This window comes from Neocloeon triangulifer, unplaced genomic scaffold, assembly GCF_031216515.1.
Source record: "Neocloeon triangulifer isolate White Clay Creek 2 clone unplaced genomic scaffold, ASM3121651v1 ptg000014l, whole genome shotgun sequence".
Taxonomy (NCBI): domain Eukaryota; kingdom Metazoa; phylum Arthropoda; class Insecta; order Ephemeroptera; family Baetidae; genus Neocloeon; species Neocloeon triangulifer.
This window is the reverse complement of record NW_026775556.1, coordinates 9472894-9492493: the sequence shown is the minus strand read 5'-3', so window position 1 is coordinate 9492493 and position 19600 is coordinate 9472894. Positions and strand designations below refer to the sequence as shown.

The following is a 19600-nucleotide window of genomic DNA, read 5'->3' as shown; positions in this document are numbered from 1 at the left end:
AATAGATCCGCCTAACGCTTAATATTGGCTGTCAAATTCAAATTCAAATCCATTATCCGTTCTAAAATTCAAATAAGATATGATTTAATCTCTCATGCAATAATGCAGAAAACTGCAACCTGCTGACTCAGTGTGTATAAAACATAGATATTTTAATTTGTTTGTTTGGGTTTAATTTATTATATATAATTATTTTATAGTAAGTTAATTGTAACCTTTATATCAAATACGACAGATAATTTTTTAATTTTATTATAATACTATATTATGAACAAATTATTGATAAATAAAATATAAAAATTAAATTATTAAATAAACCGTGTAAATAAAATATAAGTTTTATTATTTGGTTAAATGTTATTTTACATTTTTAATTTTACGCTTTCAAAAAATACGTAAAAATTAAATGCTAGCATCATTTTGAACCAATTGTTCAGGGGATTAGGAAAAAGTGTCGAATGCCCTTTTAAAGTCGACCACAGATATAGAAGCAGATTTGGGACGGTGGATTAAAATAGTTGCAGCCAGAGTGACATGCACACAACAATACAAAGGTGGATTCACTCAGGTGGTGCGCACCTTCGTCGTTCCTGGATTTTATCAATCGGAATGCGCAGGGCAAACATCTTTATGCCCGCGTGCTGCTTTTTTCACTGCATTTTTATTCCGGACACATAATATGCACACTGGCGAGTAAAGCAGCAAGAGTGAGAAAGAAAACTCGAAGAGAGAGAGACCCTGAGGTAAGAAGAAGTATTAGTAAGAGACGCGCGGCTGATTCACATCTGACTGAGCTGCACAAAATAAAAATGCAGGTAGGGGCGGAAAATATTTTTATCCGCTGCCGCGCTCTCTTGACGTGGATGAAAAAATATTATACATTTTTTTTTATTCTCCTGCTGCCTCCTTTTTCTTGAATGGTAATGACCACCTCATTGTTCCCTTATCTCGAGGAGTCGATTTTTAAATATGCGGCGCTGCCTGATAAGGGTCTCCCAACCCTTGAATGCCTCAGCTTGTAAATAACGCGATCAGCAGGTGCGGGCATTTGGAATTAGAAAAGTGAGACGTTTTTCTATGCATTAACATGCTGGGTTAAACAATGCAAGCGAGTTTAAAAAGGGGTTAAATTATTTCTCCTGCGGGGGTGGTTCGTTTGTTTGTCCTTTGAAATTGAGAATATTACAGGAGATTTTCATTCAAAGGCATTTTTAAATGTAATTTTTTTTTTTTAATATATTTCCTTGGAAACTTCACAGGCTTAAAATTTGTCGGGTCAAATGCCCACCCTGAAGGATGATTGTTAAAGTGCTAATTGGCTGCGCAAACGCGGCGTGTTTGTTTTCGAGTTGGTGTGATTATGTGACGAGACTCGTCGTTTTCCACGGAACCGCCCGGCAAAAGTCCCAAAATCTTGTACTTGTTGCCTTTCGTCCAAAAATTAACGCGCATACCTTTGAGTCGACCTGCGTGAAAGAGAGAGAGAGACTTTTTGACACAGGGCGACAACGGAAAGAGGCGCTAATTGCATCAAATGCGGCATTTTTGTCCTATGAGCAGCGGAGAAGGAAAAATATTAAAAATTTCAACTCTTGAACAAGAAGAAAAAAGTCTGGCAAGTGATTCAGCTATGAAGAATTCTTTTCAAGAAATGAAAGACGTTCCATTTAAAAATAAAAAATCTTTTAAGAGATTTTGCAAATAGGTAATTTTTGAAGAAAATCATATCATAGATTAAATAAAATAAAAATATAAACGCTTTTTTCAGTCTTGCAGCAAAGGGGAAGCAACCTAGCCCCATTAAGGATCGCAGTTATTCCAGCAGTCAAATAATATTCTCTGCGTGCAGAGTGACATGCACACTCCGAAGAGCACTCCACTCACATAATATCATTTATATATCAATACGAATAAACCGGTTGGTTTAAAATTGTCCAAAATGTTTTTATGGTGCCTGTAAATTCACACTCTACAAGAAAAGGAGGGCCCCATCAAAAACCCTTACACACACCAATCATATTTTATGTTGCTTTTTCTTTTGCTGCGCGACTCGCACCAGAGAGGAGTCTCTCCTCGTCCGCTCAGATAAAAAGAAATATTAATTTTGGCTCATTTAAATATCAAGGAGCTAATACAACAGCTCGTTTCTACGGAGCGCCGGCCGGACAACTCGTAACTCAAACGACACTCTGTATATAAAATCCTGCAATTATTTATGCGCAACCAAATCAAATTTCATTATGGATATTATATACCGTTGCAGGCCATTGGCATTTTTCTCAATAAGAGAGGGCAAAAAAAATATAATAATTTCGATCCCAAGCGCAGAGTCAAATATTTTTCCCTTTCCTTTCGCAAGAAAATATAAAGAATATATAAAAGAATGGTTTGGATTTTTCAAATATGGTCTGCGCTAATAAGCGGCAAATTTTTGCGCTATGATATAAGTAGAACTTTAATCAAAAAGCGACCGCGCCTTTTTCCTCTCTTGCGCGCAAGAACGACCCTAGCTCGGTCCGTCTCTCTGCTCTAATGCACGCTATTTTCAACAAGAAAAATCTATGTATAAAACGCTATGTCAAACTGCTTGTCGTAGTGATGTCGTATTACAAACATTTGAGATGAATCTGGCTGATAAAAAAGAAGTTGGTCCGGCAGGCACTCAGGCAGACCGGCCCCGAACAGCACCGGCGCGCAGGTAGGCAGGCAGCAACAGGCCGTGCCTTGTATTTATGCGACAGCCCATCATAGAACGCCGCAATTACAGACAACACAATTAATTAAATTACGAAGGACGATAAAGATAAAGCAAAATAACACGTACTTGCAGTGATGGGTAAAAAAAGAGCCAGACGAGCGCAAGTGGAGAAAAAACGTTTCATCTTTTGCACACATTTTTCTCATCAAGCAAATAAGAGAGGTTGATGAAACAGTTATGGTCGCAAATCACAAATAGGTGGAAAAATTTCTCTTGATTTTAACATTTTTAGTACACATAAAAATGTGTGTTTATTAAGATACATTGATTATTCTCAAATATTAAAAATTTCTATATTATTAAAAAATTAAAAATTTATTTTTATTTTATTATAATTACAAATTTAATCTTGCGTACAAGGCAAAACGCCAACGCATCCTTGCAAGATGTTGTTAAGATGCAAATTTCTGTTCTAATAATTTTATTGCACAAATATATTTCTTTAATTATATTAAAAAATGTTTATAAAAGTTAGAAACTTCCTTTATGTGCATGACCCCTCCTTTAAAGTTGTAGATTAATGATTGTGTCTTATATTTATATCAATTGATTAATGTATACCAATCTTTATATATAATTAAAAGTAAACAATGGAAGCAGAGAAAATTGATATTTAATTTCTTAAGTAAGTCTCATATCTTTTTCAGTAAAAATTAAATTATGTGTTTGTTCTCGGTAAAAAAGATAAAATATTTGTGAAGATCCTTTACCTAAGGTTAATTATCATGTGCAATTATTGTCTAAATCTTGACTATGTAATGATGGTATAAAATATACCTAATTTATATGAAAGATTTCCATAAAGACTGAAAAGCTCTACAACGAAATGTGTGTGGCGCGGATCCTTTTTTATAGGCACGAGATAATGATACAAAGAAAAATGTATTAAAGAAACAGGGGCTCCGTAAAGGATCTTTGGGTATTCATATAATAATTTTAATATTTCCCTTTTTCCCGCACTGCTAAACCAGAATTATGAGATGGGTTGACCGCCTCTCTCGATCTGTTTGGAGGTTTGCGTCGTCCTTTGAAGCAACCCTTTTTCCGTTCAGAGCTACACGCAGAGCGCAGGTCCTTTCGATTTTCTCGTCGGGCGATCTGTCTTGCTTAATGTCTCCGCAGCTACCTTGACTGCTGCTTTTTTGGATTAGATGAAAAGGAGGCGCGCCATCAAAAATGTGTACAACTAACGCGAGCGCGAGAGAGATGAAATGAGATTATATATTCGGATGGCAGCAGCTCTGCGCGGTGCGATGTCGCCGCGCCGTAAAAACGCATCGCCGCCGAATGGGCAACCTTTGACTGCACGCCGGCGAGCAGCGTGACAAATCCGGCCTCGTAAACCTGAGAATTTATGCTCGGCCAAGAGGAGGAAGCGTTATTTTTTTTTTCAAATTTGTCAATAAAACCGGCGACTTTCCCTTTTAGCCGGCGCGGCCAACACGCACTAAAAAGAAGCGCAGCACTAAAAAATAAAAATCAAAAGCCTGTTGTGTGCCCCACTGACTGACAAAGTGAATACGACTCTCAGACGACGTTTCAATACAAAACGCGAATAGCTCTGTGATGCCCTCATGGGTGGATAGCGTGAGCTCTGGCCTGCTCACTGCCCACGACATATTTTGGCCATGATGAACAGTCGTGATAAGGAAGTAGACGCAGATTTTGCCGCTCTGAGGCCCATTTTTGCAAAGCATAATATCCATCAAGAAAGATATAAAATTCAGTAGGCAATAAACGGCGCTAATTCATGAGGCTTAAAAGCTGTTTTCATACCTACTTGGTTATTTAAATAAAGTTAAAAATTTAGAATTTAATATGTAAATTTTTAAGCACAAAAAAATTAATTTCAGGTGCTATTTTTACTAAATTATAACCATAATTTCATTGTATATCTAAATAGAAAATAAATAAATAATTTTTTTATAACTTATAAAAAAGTGATTCTTCACTGAATTAAAAAAAAATTATATAAAGGATCCATCAAATTATTATTGAATAATAAAATAAATGAATTTCCTGTGAAACATGCTTACCAGCACAGCATATTTTCAAATGAATTTTTGACATTTAAAAAAATTATATTAATTAATGTGCAAGTTAACGTGTAAACAAATTTGGTTTGATAAAATCCAGAATTATTAATAAACTCGTCCTTGTAACAAATTATGATTCTCACGGATTGTCACCTACATTGACACACAAAAATGTGCCAGAAATTCCTTGCTCATTGAAACGTTAAAAATCCTTTATTTTTTACAAAATAATGTATTTATGCCTGTGAGTAAAACGGTGAATTTTATTTACAAACCAGTTTATGCAAATCAATCCCGACCTGTCAAAACTCTCCGAGGAGTTTTCCCTTTTCAGAAATGCACCCGTGAGAGGTGAAAGGCAAGCATAATATAAAAGATGCACCAACACAGCAATAATAGAGCTCAGCTGACTGAAGCTGCATTATATATCGGAGGAAGAATTCTTATGGCTAAGATGGTTGAGTTCTCACGTTCCCCGACAATAAATCACGCGTGTTCCCATGCATGTGTGTGTTTGCCAGCTCATGTGGGAGGTCCCCGAGCGCTACCTGCGCAGCCCTGGAAACTGCTCAGGGTGAGGCCGCGCTCCTCATCGGCCGCGGAGACATTTTTATTGGCCGATATACAGTCACTTTATCATTTTTATTGCGTCCAGATACCTTATCAGCGGTCGTAAAGATGAGCAACAACGTTTTAATATGCATACGAACACGTTTGAATTGTCCTCGGCGGGATTCCTTTTAATTATTACACGCATTCCCATTTGTGTCTATATTTGTATAATGAAATGCTTAAAGCTTCTTATCTAAAGTTATAAATTTTATATATATAGAGCTAAGGCAAACTGGCAGCAGAAAAACTGGGAAAATGCCAATAAAAATAATTACAACTAAAATTTAAAATAAATTTTTCTTTTCCCCTGCATTAAATGTTAAATTATAATCTGCTAATCTGATGGAAATGAAGGGACCAGGCTTTTCCTCGTTGCAAAAATTGTTTTTATTCACAAACAAATGGCTCTACCAGTTATGGTCAGTCTGCCTGTTTCATGAGCAAGAAAGAACAAAAAATCAGCAAAATTGAAAACCACATCCTAACATAAAAATTAAAATCTTAAAATTAAAATATAAGTTGTGAATACAGGGGAAAAATCCATATAATTTTTTTTAACAATTATTCACTTTTTTAAAATATCAATTTTTTTAAGCTGAATAATTGTTAACGGGAATAACGATCTTCATTTACTACAAATAGTAACAAATACTACATTAATATAAATCCAAAATTTTGGAAAATTAATTTACACACTGTGCAATGTTACGCTAGATTTCATGCTTCCTAATTTTTCCTTGTAATTTTTATTATGTTCAACTTTAGCACGATGTTGAATGAACTAAATTTTAAGTCAAAAACACTCCATATATTTTGTGAATAATTTTATGCAAAGTTTCAATATAAAATTTGTCACCACTGCAATTTTGAATATTCTTCAGTTAATCTTCTCATTATCTTTCCATTTCGTAAAATATTTGAGTATAAACAACCTTGATTTATTTAAGGTATAAAAATGAAATTCATAATATGATACTTCTTTAAAGATTCTTTAATTCAAAATTTAAGTTCTGAGCGGTCAACAGCCTAAACATGCAATAATTTTTTATTTCGCTTTGCTCTCACGGCAGCTAAAGAGGCAGCGCAGGCAAATAATGATAATTTATCTTCCAGCCACTTATTCACGGCATAAAGAGGCGAAACGACAGCAGTTCGGCATGCATAGCTACCAAAAACCAACCATCTCACAAGGTGGCCTCTGCTCCTCCACAAATGAAAAGTTGCATTCCAACCGCGGCGCAGATTTATAAATTTAAAAATGTGCGAGGGCCACTCTCGCGCTATTGATTTACAACCCTTTGGGTTGGCTCTCAACCAGGCAAGGACACACGCATGAAAATATTGTTCTCAGGAGTACGGTTAACACGTGAGTACTCCGAAAATAAAAGCAGGGAACATTCAAGGATGACAATCGGCCAAGCAGAAGCCCAGGTAAAATAAGCCCCAGAGAGAGAGAGAGTAATAAATCTCTCGTTTTCTCTTTGTATGACTAATTCTGCAAGTGGAACATCTTTTGTGAATCTCGTCTTTTGTGCTAGCCAGACTAATTTATTCAGCAGCAGGTAAACTGCTGCGGCTGCCTGGCTGGCCCTCTCGCCGCGCGCGTCCGTCCGATTTTGTGCTGAATGTGCTGCATGTGCTTTGCTTCCTCCTTTTTGCCACGCTCTTTGCCTTTTGTCTGAAGAGCTGAGAGCGAGTGTGTGTTTTACTACCCTGGGGGACTGCACTGCTGCTGGATCTTGCTTGTGTTCAGCACCACGACTTTCTATACTTTAGGCATTCAATTGAAACCAGGAAGAATCTTACATTTATTTGTTTTGCTCCGCAGCAAATTTAGTTTTTGTTAAAAAAAAAACTGCTGTGAAGCTGTGCGTTGCATAGAATTTTACCATGAAATTCAGAATGCATATTTAAAGAAATAAAAAAAAAACATTGTAAAAGGATGAATAGTTTATGTATATATCCTAAACTGCTATTGTTTTCAGGTTTTCAGAAGCTGTTGAAAAATACGATCAATTCAAATTAATTGCCTATGTTTAGAATTTTTTTTATTTTTTTTTTTAGGGTCAGGCCAAGACAAAGTCTTGTCGGCCTGTGCCATTTTTAGTGGCGCAGAAGGCGCCACTCAATTTTGTCTTTTTTTAATTTTATTTTGATTTTGGGTTTGTCTTTATTGAAATCAAGCATCATTTATTTTCGCTGGCATAAACTTTTTTCGCTGAAATAATATTGGAATAACTACAGCCAGTGTGCAAATGATTGGCAAAAAATAATTTTAGATTTTACTGAATAAACTATCATGCAATGAAAAAAAAAATTAAAATGGAAAGTTTTAGAGTGTTTTTCTGCAACAATTTCTTGTTGAAAAATCTTTCCTGAATTAAATTTGCTTGCTTTAATATCAAATATAATATTTTTTTATTTGAAGTAAAACTTGGATTGCTCATTACAACTCATTAACATTTAGAACAATTTTAAACGTGAAGAAGTAAAAAAGAGAGGAACAATATAATAATTCTCCTGTGTATTCAATATTTGCTATACAAGAAGGAATTGAAGTAAAAATATAACAGTTTACGCCAACCTTTAATACCGAAAAAGTTTATTTGACAAACAAAAATATCCATACTTTGCAAATTTTTTTCAATTTAATCGACACTACAATTAGGCTCGCTTGGTGGTTGGCTTTTTGGTAGTCGTAGTCTTTTTAGTGGTCGTCTTTTTGGTGGTGGTTTTTTTGGTGGTGGTCTTTTTGGTGGTGGTCTTTTTGGTAGTGGTTGTTTTGGTAGCATCGACTTTATCAAGATATTTTAGTAAAAAAACTTGGTTGTTATTATATTATTCATATGCGTCGTTTTTACCTTTCGCCATTGTCTTTGAAATCCAAGATGTGTATGAACTGACTCTGGTATAGACTGATGAGGTCCCAATACAAGTAACTCCTGCATAGGACACAATGCCAACTTGGGTTGGACTACTTGATGCAGCATTTATAACAAATGGGCCACCGCTGTCTCCCTTTAATAATACATTGTAAGTTTTAAACATAATGATGTATAAAAAAATTTCAAATGTTTGCTGATGATTCAAAGTCAATGAGCATTCAAATAGCTCTGAATTTATTTTGTTAGGACAAAAGTGTTTATTTATAAATAATATTGCTTTACCTCAAGAACATTTTATTCAAAGGAATAATTTATTTTTTAATTTAAAACTAATATTGCTATAATCTGTGCCATTTTAAAAATATGTATTATATGAGTGATGTATAAATTTGATGATAGGATTTTGCAAAACTTTGATTGGAATGAAATGTTAGTCTTGCATACAAAAGTGCATTCAATTTCCTAATTAATCCTGATTAACCGGATTTGACATTTCTTTTTAAACCAAATAATAATGCAGAAGATTGCACATTTTCATATAATGAAAAAAATATAAATATCTTTCCAATATGTTTTACATTGGTGGGGTTTAATAGTGATTGTTTTTAATTGAAGGATTGTCTGGCAGAGAGAGTTACAAAGTTGGCTAAAACTGGTCATATGGGTGGAAATTGTAAAAAATTCATTTTGACTATTTTTTCTATAGGCTGTATTTATAAAAAAAGGTATCGCAAAATTGTCAGCTAAAATAATCACAAAAACAGTAGGCGATATTGCCAAATTAACTTACGTTGCAATGCGCTTGATCATTAAGAGGTGCTCTGGCACAAATCATATTTGCAGGCTCAAATGGTTTATCTGCATTTTTGTACTCGGCGGTGCAGTTTTCGTTAGGAATAATTAGAACTGTGGCATACTTCATGTCGTTACTGGTTGCCTGAGCTTTATTTTCAAATTTGGAACATAAGTAATGAAATCTGTTGGATTTGTAAAAAAATATTTTTGTACTAGTATCTGATACCCAACCGAAGCCACTGACAACGGCAGTTGTTCCAGGAGCAGTCGATACCGACGCTGACGGAAGTGCAATCACCTTGATGTTGGCTGCCATTTTTATATCACATTTGAGTTATTGTTGGTGAAACATGCAATTTTAAATTAAAACATTATATATTATGCTAACCGGTAAAGGTGACAGCTGATTCCAATTTCAATAGTGCAATGTCATTATAAGCTGCCGATGATACAAATTCCTCGTGCCGGTAAGGAGTGACCTTCTTTGTAACTGATCCAGGGGATGTTGGATAATGCACTATCGTTCCAAAATCAACAAAGAGATCAAATTTCTTTGTGTCGATTTCCCAACTGGTGATTTTTTTTAATACAGTTATTTAATTTACAGAGTAAGTTTCAATCGAAAAAAGCTTACGGAACGCAGTGACCAGCAGTCAGTGCCCATGTGCTTGAAATCAGTGAGCTTCCACACATCCCCGCACTATCCCCAGTTACACCATCGTAAACGCGGAGTAAGCCGTACCATGGAAACTGCCCAAGGGTGGCCAAAGAGCCGCCAACGATTTGAGGAGCTATTTAATTTAATCATTATTACGTTTGATATTGATTATAATAATAATAGTTTAATCTAGTATCCATTTTCTTGAACAAAATCCATCACGCGTCAACGATCACGGGCTATAGATCTGAGGCTTGACCCAAATGAAATCAAGTTAATTTTCAATTTTTCAAGCCAAACTGCATCTGGGTTTCTTTTATAGAAACTTTTAAGAAATGCATACAAGGCGCAAGAAAGGAGGACGAGATTTGGTTGATGAAAATTTTAGCTCATAACTCTGTTGACGCGTGCGGTGATTTTAAGGTAATATAGCTCAATATTGAGGACTCTTTGTGAAATATTTTGTCTTTACAAACGATAGCTCTTGAGTTGTTTTTTACGTCAGGCGACATAGCTCCATCATCGGTTTTTACGGCTTGCTGATTTGTTACAGATGCTGTAACAGCCAGCACAGCCAGCTTGAAATTGCGACGAAAAACATTCATTATTCAATTTTATTGCGAATTTAAAAAAATTCCGCTCTATTAAGAGCTCATTGATATCCCTTAATTAAAATTATTCCAGATTTATTTATTTTTATTTTCCATTTATTCATTGATTCTGACATTTTTAACTACCGATTATAATGCAATTTTTCATTTTTCTTTGAAAATGACATTCACTGTTTCAGGAGAAATTTTCCCTGGGAAAACAATATTTTATCTACCACATTTCTTGATTTTAAACTTCTTTAAAAGAAGTACACTATTTTCAAAATAGACATGCATGGAAATTAAAGTAAAAATAAAAAAAAATCTTACCTGTGCTGATAACATATATAATATTAGGCTCTTCATCGCTACATACATCAGATCGACGTTGAACTGATGGAATGAATGACATGAAAAATACAACTTACTTATATAGTCTCCTGTCAAGCTTTTTCTTTTGTTTTAAGCATTGAAAATTATGGCATTAGGAAATGGGGAAAATCTAGCTCAAAGATTTTATCTCGCGGTTTTATTACTTTCCAAATGCAAAACTGCATTTCTCTGACTGCATGTTGAATTATTACGTCCGGCGGAATTGGGTCATGATGAGTTATTGAGGCTGCGAATGTTCCAGACAACATTGAAAATAGCACATATATGTATTATGCAACGCCGCCAAAGAATATTTAAATATTTTTATATAGAATTTTCTCGCGATCGAGGGTTTATTCATGATGGCCAAGATGTAAAAAAACATTGGACATTGATGTTATTTTTAAATGAAACAAGTCAATGAGAGGCCCTTTAATTAAAAGAAAATCCAAATTTTTATTGAAAAGTCAAGATTATTCTAGCAGTAAATAATACATATAATATAAATTTATGATTTTCAAGTATCAGGCAATGTTTCCACATACTTGCTAAATAAAATTAAAAATTGAAACCAATCAACCCAACCATCACATGGAGATAAATATTAAGTGTATTAATTCGATAGACAATAAATCAATATATTTATTACTCTTTTCGGCAAAGTAAAAAAAGCTAACTAATATTATGATTCATTTAACACGGATCCAATTTTTAACTCGACAACTATTTGCATACAATCTAAAATTTTTAAACTAACTCACTTATAAAATGAACAAAACTTCAAAATTTCCTAGCAAGCATTTGTCAACTTCAACTTTTGTATGTAACAATGAGGTAACCGCAGAACGAATAGATGCAAATAATGCAAATATATTTGACACGACGGACGATAAAACTGACAAGTTCCGCGAACCAAAGCAACACCTTCACATCAAAACGGCACGGCGCGCAAATAAAATACACATTTGAATAAAACAAACAATACATCATCAACACGAGAGCGCTCGCGAGGTTTGGGGGTCGGAGGTCGCGGCGGGCGAGCAACCGATCCGGCAATTTATTGCAGCATCGCCCGAAAATCGCTCGGCGCTCGCGGGGCGCGACTCTGGCAACACTTTCGCGCCGCGGCGACTCCAATTGTTCCGTAATAAGATTTGCGTGTTGCTTTTCTGACGCTTTGTGTCACAAATCTATCATATTGTCTGGAGAGTGCCACCCCCAACCGAGCGAAACACGCAACATCTCGCAGTGAGCGAGGCCAGGAATAAAAAAGGCAGCCGGGGCCATTTTTATACATTGGGCAGTTCCATGTGTCATACTCACAACGGCTCCTAATCGATCATGTTCCAAACCAAACTTGTTACTTCTTCTTCTTCTTCTGCAGTCACTCAACTCACCTTACGCAGCCCAGCGATACACAAAAAACACACTCACTCTTTCTATTTGTGTTCTCGTGAGATAGATGCTCATGAATATACATATGAGGAGCGCGCGGCAATAAAAATAAGAAGACGAATTATCGTTTCTCTGCTGCCTCGGTATTTTGTATGCCCTCACATTTTTCCCAGGTGCCCTTTTGTCCACGTCTCCTTTCCACTGAATTCACTTTCAGTAACATTTATGTGTATTTGTTTCATTTAAATTAATGTAAGTTTTTTTTAATCAACTGAAGATTAATGTGAGGAACACAAAATAGAATTTTTTATGCAGCAAAATGTCAAAAAAATTTATCCTCACTCCAGGTGACGTCACTTGGTGACCATTGACTCCCAGATGATGACTACAAGTCCAAGAATGTGTGGATGATATTATCGCACATGGGGGCTGTTGGATACAAGCCAAAGAATTTAATTTTCAACTTAAAAGTCAAGATCTTCAACAACCTTGCTCTAAATTAGTTTGCTATCAATTTTATAAAGTGAATCTTTAAAAATTCTAAATTAAAAATAATAAGTAATTGAAATAATGTAAAAAACCTAACCTAATTTTAATGAGAAATTAATTAACTAAGGGCATTGCCAATATATTTAACTGTTCTTTTTGTCTCATAAGTCCCATATAATTGTTGATCTACTTTTGCACAGCACGCTTTTACTTGTTTTAAAGAGGGATAAATGCGTAGGTTTGTGCCTCTACTTCAACGATTGAAAATTTTAAAAAATTGTTTAAAAACAAGTTTAAAATATTATTGATATGCATAACAAACAGAATTTTATATTTTTTGTATATAATTTATATTTAATTTTTTTATTAAATTTTATAATTTTTATTTAATATTTCAAAGACAACATTATTATAAAAAATGTTAAAAACTTATTTTAATTTAATTTTTACAATTTTTATTGCAGAGGTATTTATTTATTTATTTTAATAAACTTAGTAATTATAATAAGTTATTTATTTTTATTAACATTCTATTAAAATTAATTACATATTGTTGTAAAAGCAGCAAATATAAAACAAAAGAACACGTACTTCAATTTGTCTATTCTCTCACAACAGGTCAAGATTATTTTTGGGGGGGGGGGCTCTCTCCTTTGTGAATTTTTTTGTTGCATTTGAGTGTTCAGTGTTAAATGTACCATTAATTCATATTTAATTATTTACCCAAATTTGCACTAATTAAAAATATGGAGAGAATTTGCAATTTCTTACAGATATTCCAATGTTTTTGAGGAGAAATTTTCCCTAGAGCTCAAACACGTGGCGATGGTGAAAAAGTTAAATAAAATCACCTCGCTCAGTATTGTTTGCCACTGCGCGATGTGTAATTTTGCTAAAAGGCTGTCATTAAATAAAATGACCATCCTTCCTCGACCGAACCGCCCGCCATAATTGCGCCGACAGAGATACACATTTTCTGCTGGCTGCGTTTGTGAACCCGCCTTACAATGATACGCCGCGCGCGACGTTATTACGGCTGTGGATATGTGTGAGGGGAATAAATAAATTCGCCTGCCAGAGATGGTGAGAGGTAAAAAGCACCGGCCACAAACACTGTCATTTTCCTCGAAACCCATCCGAGCTCCGTTTGCTGGATATCACTTTATTGTCCGGCGCACGAAACCACTCATTACGTTATTCAGGATCACTTTGTTGCATTGCAATTACGCTTAAGTAGAAAATGATACACATTTGTCGAATCATCCTAAAGGATTAATGAAGTGGAAAGAAAACATTATAAAAATGCAGGAATGATTGAAATTGTTTTATAAAGCATGTCGTTTAATTTAATTAAAAAGAAAATAAATTTAAATGCTCAACCAACATAGAACTGATGGAAGACCATTTGTATTATATTTATTTTTAATGCATAAATTGATTAATATTCTTGATGGAAATGTAAAAAATGTGAGGATCGGAAAAAGAATTTACAAAAATACAAAATAAATTTTTAGATTTCATGCATTAGTATTATTTATTATCTTCTTGGTCAATAAAAAATCTAAATTTGGGAATTTGAAATTAATTTGTTTATTATACATTATACCATTATACCTTCTTAAGCCAATTCATCAAATAAATGAAAAAATTCTATTAAAAAGGTTCAATTAAAAATAATTTATTTAGTTCTTGCAAAATATTGTTTTATTATATTTGTTGAATTGATTTTATTGAAACACCAGCATGGCCTTAGCGAAATTCATTTCTTGCAATCGCAATAATAAAAGAGATCTTCCAAGGCCACCTGTGAAAATACTGATTTTTAATTTCCCAACTCAAGTGGCTTCTGCAAGAAATCAAAGGGTGTACACCCATTTGTCTAAGTAGACACGCACCATGCAGCAACTGAAAGAGGCAAAAAAGGAAAGGAAAAAGAAAAGATGAGCCACGCCGCGGCAGCAGGAACAACAAAATAAACGCTGAATACAAAAATCTACGTGATTGCTGCAGAGTGTGTGTGTGTTATAAATTTAATTCATCCAGTCATGCAGACAACAGTTTATTTAAGGAGGTCTTTCACAGATATTCTAATGATTTCATACGCACTCTTGGCTCTCCACACACGCGGCCGTGGCGAAGTGACTTGCACAAACTTTTGAAAGGTGTTCATCCGCACTCGAACATTTTAAAGAGGTGCCAGACACCTTTTATTATTCTTATTGTATCATAAATAAATTTTTTTATAATTCTCAAACCGTATAAAATACACACACCGCGCGGCCAGCACGGCTCACTCTCCGCGCATCACGGCTGGCGAGTTAAAAGTAAATAATGCATAAGGATAAGTGAGTACTTATTGTGTCGCCCAGTGTGAAGGCCAAAATATTTTTGCCTGCCCGACGTCCCACTTATGAGAGATGATTATAAATAAAACTCATGGCTAGATCGTCATTTTGCAGCGCAGGGCGCAATACGCAAACATTATTTCGCGCCAAAGATCAGCCAAAGAGCCGGAAACCGCATCTGCTAAAAAAACGCTTAACGTTTTTGGAGAGGATGATCTTTTAAAACCATTCAAACGACTTGACGTGAGTTTTGTATTGGGTATCACAAACTGAATCATATTAAACCCGATTAAACCAAACTTTTCTGAATTAATATTTAGGGGCTGATTTAAATAATTTATTATGCAACAAATCTTTTTTATTTTTATATATAGGGATATGAGAAATAACCATAATACAGATTATAATTAATTAAGACTTTACTTAAATTTGCATTTTATTATCACTATCATCTCCATTTAAATTGAGTGTGAATACTATATATGAGATAAAATTCAAACATTTGAAATTAAAATTTCCTTCTCCATAAATTGCAGAATCACAAGAATATTTCCCCCACTTTTGTATTTTAAATATAGCATTGTTGGATAATTTTTGGCTATATAAAACACATTATAAAATTAAAATTTTTCAAGTTGCAGTTCAAATTTGTTTGATTTAAAAATTTACTTTTACAAGTTTCTCTTTAATTTTTACAAGAACTATTGTGATGAAAATCTCTGCAAAGGAAAAAAAGCAAAATGAAATGCGACTAATTTGATTTTGAATTGGCATCGAGGAATTTTTAGTCTGTTGGAAGTTTTAAGCCAAAGCCCTTGATTTTTAAAATATTTTTATGAAAAACTTGTACTGCACAATGAGATATAACACAATCTCTTTAGCAAAACGTGCAAATATAATGAAATACATTGCATCTTTAAAAAAAAGCAAGAAATTAAATTTGAACCGCGGAACAATTTTTTTTAGAAGAGGTGAATTCAACCACATATCCTCCTTTTGTTCGCAACGCATCTCAAGTATATTTCAAAATATAAATCATTGCAAGCCAATTTTTCTGCAAGTCGCAGTCCGGACGTGCTAATGACGCTTGAAAGATTGAATTTTCCTCACTCGTAGCTGGTCGAAGTCGCGGCGAGAGACATATTATTCGCGCCGCTTCCATAAAAGGAAGTGCTCTTTGATTTTCTCAGCGTCGTTTTTGCGGGGGACGTTTCAATCGGCCAGCGATTTGAATGACAGGTTTTCTCGCCGCGACGGCGGCGCGACGGTGATTCGGGGATATTTCACGCGAGGCGGGACACAACTTGCAAAATAATGATGTAATTTCCTACTTGTCTGGTCAGTGGCTTCTCTTCTCGTGCGAACATTGAAATGACAAAGGACGAAGCCATTTGCGCCGCGCGGCAATAAGTTCATTGCGCTTTTACGCGAAAAGACAAGCGTTTGATGAGGTACATAGTGTGTAGCTGAGAACAAAAGTCACCGTGTTCTCACCGCCGTCTACTTTATTTTATAGCAATCGCTATGAAGTCTCCATCTCAGTCTATTTAATTATTTTAAATTATTATAACTTTTTTATTAAATAAAAAATGGACTTTATTAATGAACACTGTTATTCAAATCAAATTAAAGTATTGTTAACAAAGTTTTATATTTTTGTTATAAAAAAAATTGATTTTTATAATAATTTGAATGTATTTTTACTTTATTTTTTTTTTTATAAAACTATTATACATATTTTTAATTAAAAAAAATTATCTTCCTGTATTATTTGTATATTTTTACGAGTGCTCTTATTCTTGTCGTACAAACAATCAATAACAAAGTGCAAACGTACATTGATTTGACAAAATGTTTCATTAAATTAATAAAATGCATTTATAAGCGTTAATTATAGATATCATCATCCAATAAGGCCAATATGGAATTGAATAATTACTAAAAAAAAAGATTCACTAAATAGAACCAATTGAAATTAATTAATCAAACTGGGAAAAATGATTTTTAATTGTTAGTGAATCATACTTGCTCTATTTTTATTGATTTCAACACCCAAAATTCCAAAAACTCATTAGCTTTTCTTGAATTCTTCAAACCATATATTAAATAATCATTTTTAAAACCAGTAATCATTCTTATGTAACATTTTGAAATTTAAAATTTACATCAAAATGATATTGTGAACTACACTGTCTTGAATTATTTATTTCAATTTATTTTACTAATTTTGATTTATTTTCATATTTTCCATAAAAATTGTCTATAGTATTAACATTTTTTCATTAATTCTGGTGAACTATATTTTTCACTTTGATGCAGCTATAGTGAAATTTTATTACCAACAAAATTAGCCTGCTTGTAAAAATATTACATATTAAAGGATCATGGCTTCATGAAACATTGCTTGATTTGGAAAAAGCTGCAATCCAAAAGACCTGCAGCTGCTGCACTTTTAATAAGCAAAATCACGCCAAATATGGAAACTGGCAAAGATCCGACGCTGCACAGACTACTTTTTTCCATCTTATCATTTGCTTGTGATTGATTATTAAGACAAAACCCGTCCTTCGATGAATTAAACATCAATAAACCGATCGGACACTCGCGTCATTCGTCGACGCTGCAGCCGAAGAAAGATGAAAGAAAAGAACCGAGAGAGTGCATCTGCTTTAAATATACATACGAAAAGGTTGCACTTCTTATGCGGTCAGAAAAAGTGGTCCCATACATATGGAGCCGTCAGTGTGTCCGTATTGACACTGACAGCCTTTCTGTTTTGTGAACGATAGTGTTCCCATTGTGTGAATACACTATTAATTTTTCCACCGCGAGAAAAACAAGTGCGCGCGGCAGAAGAAGGAGAGAAACGAAAACTTACCTGGCCGATGTCGTCGTCGTCGGCGGCGCACTCGAGAGACCAAAACCTGATTTAGTTATTTCCCGTGAAGACACAATAAAAAAGCCCAACGCTCGCTGCGTGTTTATTATTTAATACAACAAACTCGCCTCGAAATTGTCGTTTCTCGTCATTTTTCCCCTGCTGCTGAGCCGACGCTGAAATGCTGTTGCCACAGTTCTCGGTAACGCTCCCGATGCATTTGTCATTCGAAGCGCATGCTTGGTTCTTTATATAATTCCAAGATAATAATTTGCAGTCGCTCATTATTGCAGACGCGAAACGATTTCGTAATTGCAAAGGCTGCAGCTCCACCCTGTTTGGTGTGCCGCGATGACCAAATTTGAGAGAATGAATTAATAGCATATGAGAAAGGAGATCGCCAAATCCGGATCATGTATGCAGTAATTATTGGCTTCTATATTGTACATATTAAAATTTATTTTAATTAATTTTGTATTAAAATCATATTTTATAAACAATATTTGTGAATTTTTCCATTTGTACGTGAATATTTTTGCTACTTATAGCATAATATTTATTTTATTAATTCAAATACATAAATATTTTATTATTATTATTATTATTTATTTAAATAATTATTAATTTCAAGTGATTTCAAGATTCGTCTAATTCAGTTTTGCTGACTTGCATAGATTTTCAATTGTAAATACATACCATTTTACTCACTGTAGAATAAATTAGTGTTTAGATTGAATTCTTTATACAATTATTGTTAATTAGGGTGTTAAATCTTTTTATAATATAAAATTAGCAATGTGTAATATCTTGTAACTTAAATAATCCCGCTCGTTGTTCCTCCAATTATATTGCTTCAAAATAAATCATTATAATTTTACTTCACTCTCGCGTCAGCTTTGCGGCAGAAATAAATGCTGCACAGGAGACAATCATCACATACACATTTTACACACGCCGCACAGCACATTTCTTGCACAAATGTTGCGTGTTCCTTTAATGCAAGGGTCAGTGGAGTCAATCGCACTTGACCAAACGCGGTTGACAATTTATTTTAATTTCACCGCGCGAGTTCCCCGCTGATCTTTAATACTGTCGTGTGTTTTGTGCAGTGGAGCGCTTGCTTGCTCACATAATGTGTAATGCGATTCACATATTTTATGATGTGCTTACGATTTATTGCATTTAAAAACAGGATTCGCTCTCCCGCCTGCAGTAAAATTGCAATGTCTTAAAAGGGAGAATTATTGCCATTCAGTTTTGTTTTTATTATTTGCAACATAAAAGCGAAATATGCAACGATCAAGTACCTTTATACCTTTACTGTCAATATTATTTAATATTTTCATTGTTTCTTTTTTCATAAAAATTTAAATTTAAAATAATAAATGGGTTTACTTGTGCACCTTTTGTGTTAAATAGAATTTTCAAACTCATATATTATATTGTTTTTAATTCAAATAGATATAATGAATTGCAGTTGATAGGATTGTGACCGTGCTAACATCTCATTAATAACCAGTCGTCTCAGATCCGACTTAACCTGACAGGTAACACCTGAACTTCCCAACCTTTGAGTCCTGAACCAACACAAATACCAATTTACTGATAATTAATTGTTCATATTTCAGCCTGTGAAATAACCACCCACAAGATAACTTTCAAAAGGCAAAACATTCTTACCTTTTGGGATTAGCTGCCCTGCACAATTGGAACGGTGGGTGCTATTAACACTTCTCTTTTTCTCTCTCATCATAATATACAAACTAATCAACCGGCTGAGAGATAAT

At 34.3% G+C, this 19600-nt stretch overlaps 1 protein-coding gene across 1 annotated transcript; it reads right to left on the bottom strand.

Moving 5' to 3' along the window:
* Window positions 1–7919: 7919 nt before the first annotated feature.
* On the bottom strand, window positions 7920–10724 carry LOC132200800 (chymotrypsinogen A-like). The gene is made up of 8 exons (XM_059626530.1): window positions 10665–10724; window positions 10217–10322; window positions 9721–9877; window positions 9475–9656; window positions 9300–9395; window positions 9082–9233; window positions 8268–8424; window positions 7920–8201 (listed from the first exon to the last, which is right to left on the bottom strand). Exons 1-8 carry the CDS (start codon window positions 10710–10712, stop codon window positions 8071–8073), a joined length of 1029 nt encoding a protein of 342 aa, XP_059482513.1. The 5' UTR covers window positions 10713–10724; the 3' UTR covers window positions 7920–8070.
* Between the last annotated feature and the right edge of the window lie 8876 nt (window positions 10725–19600).